At 45.3% G+C, this 9,652-nt stretch overlaps 1 protein-coding gene across 1 annotated transcript in view; it reads right to left on the bottom strand.

The window, feature by feature from the left end:
* Positions 1-4,911: 4,911 nt before the first annotated feature.
* Positions 4,912-9,652, bottom strand: part of LOC119467662 (mammaglobin-A-like) — a 7,495-nt gene continuing 2,754 nt past the window's right edge. Inside the window, exons 2-4 of the mRNA XM_037729716.1 lie at positions 8,914-9,050; positions 7,508-7,695; positions 4,912-5,141 (exon numbers count right to left, since the gene is read on the bottom strand). Of these exons, the coding sequence (XP_037585644.1) occupies positions 5,103-5,141; positions 7,508-7,695; positions 8,914-9,050 (364 nt within the window). The 3' untranslated portion in view covers positions 4,912-5,102. The remainder of the gene's footprint in view (positions 5,142-7,507; positions 7,696-8,913; positions 9,051-9,652) is intronic.

Here is a 9,652-nt window from a genome sequence, read left to right as displayed (position 1 = left end):
TGCTGGTGAGGAGTTGTGATCCCTTGGAGGAGGAGAGGCATTCTGGTTTTCGGTGTTTTCATCCTTTTTGCACTGGCATCTTCCCATCTTTTTGGATTTATTTACCTGTGGTCTTCATAGCTGGTGACTTTCACATGGGGTCTTTGAGTGTACGTCCTGTTTGTTGATGACGAAGTTATTCCTTTCTGTTTCATGGTTTTCCTTCTAACAGTCAGGGCCCTTTGCTGTAGAACTGCTGGAGGTCCACTCCAGACCCCACTTGCCTAGGGATCACCTGCAGCAGCTGCAGAACAATAAGGGTTGCTGCCAGTTTCTTCTTCTGCTATCTTTGTCCCAGAAGGATACCCACCAGATGTCAGTCTGAGCTCTCCTTTATGAGGTGACTCTTTGGCTATACGGCGGTCAGGGAGCTGCTTGAGGAGACAGTCTGTCCTTTATAGGAGTTCAAGTACTGAGCTGTGATCTCCGTTGTTCTGTTCAGAGCTGCTGTGCAGGTATGTTTAAGTCTGCTGCAGCAGAACTCATAACCACCTTTTCTTCCCAGGTGCTCTGTCCTGGGAAGGTAGGGCTTTATTTGTAAGTTTCTGTCATGCTGCTGCCTTTTTTCATGGATGCCCTGCCCAGCGAGGAGGTAGCCTAGTCACAGCCTGCCAGCAGAGGCGTTGCTGAGCTGCCGTGGGCTCTGCCCAGCTGCTATGTGAACTTCCTTGCAGTTTTGTTTATAGGAGTAGAGTTAGAACTGCCTCGGTAATGGTGAGCTGCCTCGGTAATGGTGGACTGCCTCAGTAATAGTGGACTACCCCAGTAGTGGTAGACTGCCTCAGTAATGGCAGACACCCTTCCCCCACAGACCTGGACCATCCTGGGTTCAGCTTGCTGTGAAACTCTCAATCCAGAGCGTTTCAGATTGCTGGTCTTTGTGGGTGTGGGACTGGCCAAGCCAGATCACCTGGTTCCCTGTTTTAGTCCCCTTTTCTTTCAGTTGAACAGGTGACTCTGTCTCCCAGGCATTCCAGTCGCCAGCTGAAACGGCACCTGGATTTGTGTGAGTTTTTGTGCGGAGACCCACTGCTCTGGCTGAAACAACCGTGGGGGAGGCTGGTGATGCTTTTTTGCCTGGGAATTTCCTGGCCTGGCTCCCTGTTTCAGTCCCCTTTTTTTCAGTTGAACGGGCGACTCTGTCTCCCAGGCATTCCAGTCACCCTCTGCGTTTTCACTGGGAGCTACAATCCAGAGCTGTTCTTATTTGGCCATCATGAATCCCCTGGTAGGCTCCTGCAGTGTATTCCGTGGTCCCTAGTCACCACATCCAGCCTCTGAAGCTGGTTGGGCCCTGAGTTGGTGACCATGTCAATGTCCCTGATGTCCCTAGAGCTCTCTGCACAGTCAGTGCTGGGGCCAGCGCTACTTATGATCAGTGTTTCTCTTGCTGGGCACTGCTCCTGCCCTTAGTCTCTAGGCCTCTTTATTCAGTCCTGCCTCAAAGACTCAGCCTCCATCTCTGCCTAAAGCAGCAAATTTCCATCCCACTGTGGAATTCCTCCAGGGATATGTATTTCCCTCAATTAATGTTCAGAAATCATTTCCTTCCTAAGCCATGACTCTAAGCAATGTTCTGAATGTTCAGTTTTTCCCTGCTTGGGTACAAGATGGGCTTTCCCCATGGTTCTCATAATTCACCCAGGATGGTTCCTCTATGCAATTTGGAGTCTCACCTTGTTCCCAGTGTAGCTACTTGGAGTCCTGTGCCCCATAGTAGGCCAGGACTCTGGGGGCAACAGTGATGAATTTCTCAGGGGTCTTCAAGAAATGCTAGGTGTGGGTACCTTCTGCCTCGAAGACTCAGAGTTATACTTTGTCATCACCCTCAGGCTTCTTAAGACCCCTTCCCTGGGAATGCCACACAGAGAAGTTAAGAAGAATCAAAACAGACAGGGTTCGCTGGGTTTTCCCACTCAGTCTATTAGCATGAGATCATTTGCTTTTTGTCCAATCGGATTTCTACATGGCTGTGTACTCTTTATTGAATTTAAGCTTTAAAATGAACAGTTTTCCAATGGTTCTTTGGGTATTCATTTCTGAAGTTTCCCATGTCAAATAAAACTTTGATTAAATGAATCTCTTATGCTTAAAAAAAAAGACCTCCTCTCAAGAATGTTCATTTCATTGGCAATTTCAGGAGCTGTTATGTCTGTCACCTACTATGCATAGGGTCCCCTTTCCACTGGGTGGGTCTGACATGCTCAGGCATAGGCTCCTCCACTGGGGCAAACCTGGTTTTGGCTGTGTGATGCTCCCCCTCTGGTGTGGGTATCTGGAAATGGCTCCTTCCCTTACAACCTGTTGCTTCTCTAGAATGTACATGGCTCCCTAACCAAATGGGCCAGTGTCTTCTCTGAACAGATTCACATTTTCTGCTACCCAGGTGTTCATCTTTCAGTTTCTAGCTCTGAATCTCTTCACCCTTTTCCTCTCTTTCAGGGTCTTAAACTATCAAGGATGGGCTATGGTTTCAGCAAGTTCTTGGGGACAAGGCCTCATTGTAACTTTTGAAGGTAATGTGTATTTTATTGTGGTCATAGGCCATTTTTTTTTCTTTTTTGTTTTATTGTACTTTAGACCCTGGGGTACATGTGCAGATCATGCAAGACTGTTGCATAGGTACATTCATGGCAAGGTGGTTTGCTGCTTCCATACCCCCATCACATATGCCTGACATTTCTCCCCACATTATCCCTCCCCACCCTCCCTCCCACTATCCCTCCCATAGCTCCCCCCCCGACAACGGACCCCAGTGCGTGATGCTTCCCTCTCTGTGTACACGTGTTCTCATTGTTCAACACCCAAGGGGAGCATCACATACTGGGGTGTTTGATCTTCTGTTCTTGTGTCAGTTTGCTGAGAATGATGGTTTCCAGCTTCATCCATGTCCCTACAAAGGACATGAACTCATCATTTTTTATGGCTGCGTAGTATTCCATGGTGTATATGTGCCACATTTTCTTTGACCAGTATATCATTGATGGGCATTTGGGTTGGTTCCAGGTCTTTGCTCTTGTAAACAGTGCTGCGATGAACATGCATGTGCATGTGTTCTTATAACAGAATGATTTATAATCCTTTGGGTATACACCCAGTAATGGGATTGCTGGGTCAAATGGAATTTCTATTTCTAGATCCTTAGGGAATTGCCACACTGTCTTCCACAATGGTTGAACTAATTTACACTCCCACCAATAGTGTAAAAGTGTTCCTGTTTCTCCACATCCTCTCCAGCATCTGTTGTCTCCAGATTTTTTAATGATCGCCATTCTAACTGGCGTGAGATGGTATTTCAATGTGGTTTTGATTTGCATTTCGCTAACGACCAGTGATGATGAGCATTTTTTCATATGCTTTTTGGCTGCATAAATGTCTTCTTTTGAAAAGTGTCTGTTCATATCCTTCTCCTACTTTTGGATGGATTTGTTTGTTTGTTTTTTGTAAACCTGTTTTAGTTCTTTGTGATTCTGGATATTAGCCCTTTGTCAGATGGGTAGATTGTAAAAGATTTTTCCCATTCTGTTGGTTGCTGGTTTGCTCTAGTAATTGTTTCTTTTGTTGTACAGAAGCTCTGAAGTTTAACTAGATCCCATTTGTCTATTTTGGCTTTTGTTGCAATTCCTTTTGGTATTTTGGTCATGAATTCCTTGCCTATGCCTATGTCCTGGATGATTTTGCCTAGATTTTCTTCTAGGGCTTTTATGGTGTTAGGTCTTACGTTTAAGTCTTTAATCCATCTGGAGTTAATGTTAGTGTAAGATGTCAGGAAGGGGTCCAGTTTCTGCTTTCTGCCACTTCTTTATAAAAACATATTAAACTTTGTATTTTACAACCACATTGGTAAATGGTGTGTACATTTCTGGCTAGATTTGTTGGTGTATATATATTCATCATCATTGTATTCACTTTAGGAAATGATTTTCTAAAAATTATAACATTTTCATTTACCCCTATATTTATTATGGGCCTGGAACCCTGCAGCTGCCTTGCCTGAGAAAAGAATTGGCTCTGGTGGAGGTGACCTGTCCTGAGAAATAGACAGGGTCTTCCTGAGTGAGGGGATGGCACCAGAAAGAAGAGGGACAGGCTGAGGTAAGAGCAGAAGAGGAGGCAATAACCTACCCCTGGTGAAAGGTATGCTGGGGACAGGACATGAAGGAGACAGATTCCATTTAAACATCCCCTGCTGTGCTGGGTCCCTGCAGAGCACACTCACTCCTCTCCACCCTCATTGCCTTTGCAGCTCACTGTGGGGCAAGGGAGGATGGATCCCATTCCTGCTGCAAAGACAGGACTCAGGGAAACTCAACAATTTAGGGAGGATGCTATGAAACCCAGTAATTATATTTTTATGTGTCTAAAATAATATAATATTATAAAAAATATTTTAATGCAATGTTTAAAAAATTAAATCTGAGGCCGATATCCATGATGAACAAAAATCGTAATTTAAAAGCCAGACAAGATCCACCCTGCTTTGCAGTTCTTTTATCCCTGGTTGGCTCTGGCCTGAACCCTGCACACCTAGGGGAGGCCCAGGGATAGTGCAGAGGAGCCTGGTGTGGACAGCAGGACTCAGCACACACAGGAGGACTGGAGTGAAAGCAGGGTCTCTGAGCAGGACCCCACCTCAGACCCCAGAGCCCGAAGAACCAGAGAGAGGCATGTGGGCAGGTGGTGGGATGATGGTAGGGAAACAGTCTTCAGAGAGAGGCCCAGCGCTTGGGCAAGAGATGCTGAGAAAGCAAGTACTCCACAGAAGTCTCGTCCCTCACCTGACACTTGCAACGCCTGTCTGTGTCTGCCTCCCCTAGGCAGCCTGACTGTGAGGCCTGGAAAGCCTCCCTTTTCAAGAAACGACAAAGGGAACTTGATGACTTGCAGTTAGTTTATTGGAATGAAAATGAATTTGAGATTTCAACAGTTGCCTTGCAGTTTCCACAAAAAAAGATCCAAAGGAAAAAGAAAATAAGAAAAATCATGGTTTCTAGCAGTAGGCAGCAGTTTTCTGGCCATCTTCCGTGTCGTAGTGGTGTCTGAGTCAAAGGTCCCGTATAAAGTTAGTAGAGTGCACAGAAAGGGCTGTCATATATTGCTTGCTGGAAAACAAAAGCAGGCCACTTAGATTTGCAAATCACTCTTAGAAAGTGAGATACTAAAATACAGACATTTCTCTTCATGTTGTTTTTCTGCATTTGTTCACAAACATCTAACACTTAGGAAAATTTGCACTGGAAGCAAAACAAGAATTCTCTTTTCATTTATTCTGTCTTCCAAAAGACACTTTTTTTTTTTAAGGCAATGTTTCTCTGCCTCCCAGGCTAGAGTGCAAGGTGCAAGTGGCATGATCTCAGCTCACTACAATCTCCGTCTCCAGGTTAAAGCCATTATCCTGCCTTGGCCTCCCAAGTAGGTGGGATTACAGATGGCTGCCACCACGCCCAGTTAATTTTTGTATTTTTAGTAGAGATAGGTTTTCACCATGTTGGCCAGGCTGGTCTTGAACTCTTGACCTCAGTTAATCCACCCACCTCAGCTTCCCAGAGTGCTGGGGTTACAGCTGTGAGCCAACGCACAAGACCCAGGAGACACTTACTCCCACAGACATCCAACAGGGGTCAGGATTTTAGGATCTTTTCCCTGCTAGGATCCCCTTAAGATTTTCTTCTCCAAAAATCCTATTCCTTGAAATAATTTATCCAATACATACATGACATGCACTATTGGATGAAGACCTGCCAGTTGAAACTGATTCTGAGACCACTCTTTCCACACAGAATTGTTTTGTTTTTGGTTTTAAGAGACGGTGTCTCCCTATGTTGCCCAGGCTGTAGTGCAGTGGCTATTCACAGTCGCGATCCCACTACCGATCAGCACGGGAATTTTGACCAGCTCTGTTTCTGACCTGGAACGGTTCACCGCTCTTTAGGCAACTTGGTGATCCCCAATCCCAGGAGATCACCATATTGATGCCAAACTTAGTGTGGACACCCGATCAGCATAGCGCACTACAGCCCAGAACTCCTGGACTCAAGAGATCCTCCCGCCTCAGCCTCCCGAGTAGCTGGGACTACAGGCACGAACCACTGCACCCGGCTACAATACAGAATTGTTAAAACCTCAGCTCAGATATATGAATATTGATGGTTTGGAGTTGCTGTGTCGCCTTACGAGTGAGAAATATTGTAACAATCTGAGGCTTTTCACCCTTTACCTTGGAATAGATTTAAAAATATTGGAGCTAGATATGATTAGTCTACTCTAGGTTTTTAAAGAAGAAATGATTCTACAAATGTTTGGTAGGTCTTTACATTTTCTACCATAAAATGTTTCAAATGGAATTTTGAAATATTACATAAATGTTAAAAATAGAATCTGTAGGTAACATGGTTTTTTTTAATGGGCAGAAATACTTATTGTTATAATCATTGACTTTTATTTTGATGAAGAATTCTGGCACTCGTGCTGTTTCGCACCATGATCTGCACTTCCTATTTCCAGAGGTATTTAATTAAATAGTCCATGATTCCCAGTCAGGTGTGCCAACAAATCTGGGCATGGGTTTTAAATTCTTTATATTAGAATCTGTAGAGTTTGCCCAAATAGTATTTTCTGCACTGTGTAAAATAATTTTGAGAACATTTTGATTATTCATTACTATGACAAGGTAAATTGTATTGTTGGTTGTTCCCACTAGTGAGTGGCTCTTTGAGAATCAGATATTTTCTCTTGATAGAAAATGTCCAGCCTCGCCAACATGGTGAAACTCCATTTCTACGGAAAATATAAAACTTGCCCGGCGTGGTGGCAGGCACCTGTAATTGCAGCTAGTGGGGAGACTGAGGCAGGAAAATACCTTGAAGTTGGGAGGCAGAGGTTGCAGTGAGCCGAGATTGCACCACTGCACTCCAGCCCAGTGACAGGGTGAGACCCTGTCTCACAAAAATTAAAGAAAGAAAGAAAATGTAGGTGTATCTCCGTCCCTGTCTGTGTCCATGTGTGTATGTCTATGTGTTTATCTTTCTGTGTCTATGTGCATGTGTCTGTGTGTTTCTATGTACACGTGTGTGTTTGTGTCTCTGATTCTGCGTGTGTGTCTGTGTTTCTATGTGTGTGTGTCTCTGTGTTTCTATAAGTATGTCTGTGTTTGTGTGTCTATGTGAGAAAGAGTGTGCGTGTGTGTGTGTCCGTGTGTGTGAATGGACTGGGCAGCTGATGATTAGCTCTGCCTTCTTTGCTGGAGCTTTCTTTTCTTTGTTTCCTTTCTTTCTTTCTTTCTTCCTTCTTTTTTTCCAATTATCACTCCCTGAAGACACTCAAAGTAAAGTTGCAAAGCACCCTTAAATTAACCAATGTATAAAGAAAGCTTGTTCACCAGTGCCTAACACTCCTCGTGGCACATTTGGAGCCTGTTTGTTTCTGGACCGTGATTTTAAAGGGCACATAAGAAAAAAAATGAAATTACCATAATCACTCCACAATTGTGCAGAGTTTTGTTTGATTGGTTGAGGAAACACTGTTTGAGTTCCGCTGCAGCCTGTGCACTGTTATCACCGTCTATGAACTCTTGTAGATATTCCTGGAATTCTGATACAGACACTTCAGGATCAAAGGCCTTGTCAACCAAAAACTCCAGCAGTTGGCAGCCAGAACCTGAGAAAAAGGCACAAGAACATGGGCCATCACCAGAGGGGTGAACCTGTAGCTGGGTTTTTTTCTTGGATGCCGGTGATCGTTGTGGGTTTTTGGCCTCCAACCTCTTAAGGAATAAGCGGTGGGGCCACTGCAGGTGGACCGTATGCTCGTAAAAAGAATATCGGACCCAAAAAGCGTTGCAGAAAGATGATTTTATTTAGGTAGAGAAAAGAGAAGGAAAGGAGAATAGAAATGCTTCCACAAAGAGTGTGGAAGGGGATTCCAGAGGGGAAATCACAGAAGGAGCTCCCACCAAGTGGGAGGGGATTCCAGAGAGCTGGAAAATCTGGCTCAGTTGAGGGAGCATGTACTTTTCTCCTGGGAGAAACCCCCACCTTCTCTAAGACCCTGGGCCAATGAAAGGAGTTCCTTAGAACTTCCGCTGGAGTGACTGACTTTTAGTTTCTTCCCGCGACTGCAAAATTGAAACAGAAACCATTGAATCTCCCGAATGGAAAGAGATGGGAGTGGGGTATGGGACTGGGAAATTCTTGCCCTTAAAGCTACGCCCCCTCATGGACCCCAAAAGAGAACACATTCCCTCAAACCCATTCTGGGGATGAGCTCTGAGGCTAGTCATCTGCTTACCTCCCAGGAGAGACTGAGCTTCAGAAAGATTATGGCGCAGGGTCTCAGGTTTTCAATTCTAGGAGCATAAACTCAGTCTGCGCAAATTCTCCTGACCTCTAAAGCTCAGATCAGCCCAACCCTGTGCATTCTTGATGAAGAGGACCCTCGGGAAATGAGGGGCTCCGAATGGGGACACACAGCAAACACGGCTTCAACTTCTCTGGTCCAAAGTCATGCAATGCTTCCCTTTTATCATTCCCAGAATCAAGTAGGGGTTCAATGATTTCAGATGAATGGGTCTAAGACATTGCCCATCAGCTCTGTTAAGTCAACTGCAATAAAAAAGGAACCTAAAACAGAACTTCTTACTTATGATAGGATCTGAGGTGGCCCCCACTTTTGGGGAGTGGAAAGTGCTCAGGACGTGGATTTGCATGAGCTGCTTGTGCTCTGGGCTCTGCTGTCTTCTGTTTAGTTGACTGTGAACTTGTCAGCTATTCACCCACTTGCACCTACTTTGGCAACAAGTGAGGCAGAGTGTGCAGGGTAAGGTTTGTGACTGCACAACCCCTAGCTTTGAGGCTGACCTCCCTGCCCAGAACTCACCTGCATAGCAGTACAGAGGGAGGGCCGTCAGCATGAGGACCATCAGCAGCTTCATGGTGAGGCGGGTGCTGTCGGCGTTCAGTTGTGTGTGGCAGGGATCAAGGAAGCTGCTGTGGAGGTGAGCGCTCAGCACTGCTCTATTTATTCCCCAGGGAGGCAGCTTAGTCCCTTCCAGGAATAAAGCAATGTGTCAACCTGGCGTGAGACCAGGACACATTAGCATGCACCAAGGGGAACCCAGCCGGCCTGTGCTCTGTTTGTAGAAACAGAGAAGGCAGTGATTTTTGGACCCCTGACAATTTGGGGACTGCAGTAATGACACATGGCTCCAGATAAATTGAATGTGACAGCGTTTTCCAAAATATAGAGCAAAACCCAGCAGCGTGACCTGTGCTCTCGTCACTGTGGTGATTATGATCATGACTTCTCTATTCCTTCCTGCCTTGTGCTTCCTGCCCCCTCAAGTCTTCTTCTGCCTCTCTTCACTTCTTCTTCTCCTCCTATTCTTCAAGGTGCAGACAGCTTCATATCCTGTCATTCTCTCCTGGAACAATTATAGTTGGAGTAGGTGCAATACCTGTATCTTCCCCTGGGAGGCAGTCCTTCTTCACCCACAGTCATTCCTTTTTCATTAAAGGTGTTTCTCAAGAGATCGAGACCATCCTGGTCAACATGGTGAAACCCCGTCTCTACTAAAAATACAAAAAATTAGCTGGGCATGGTGGCGCGTGCCTGTAAT

Source organism: Cebus imitator, unplaced genomic scaffold (assembly GCF_001604975.1).
Source record: "Cebus imitator isolate Cc_AM_T3 unplaced genomic scaffold, Cebus_imitator-1.0 Scaffold316, whole genome shotgun sequence".
Taxonomy (NCBI): domain Eukaryota; kingdom Metazoa; phylum Chordata; class Mammalia; order Primates; family Cebidae; genus Cebus; species Cebus imitator.
This window is presented reverse-complemented; position numbering and strand designations above follow the sequence as displayed.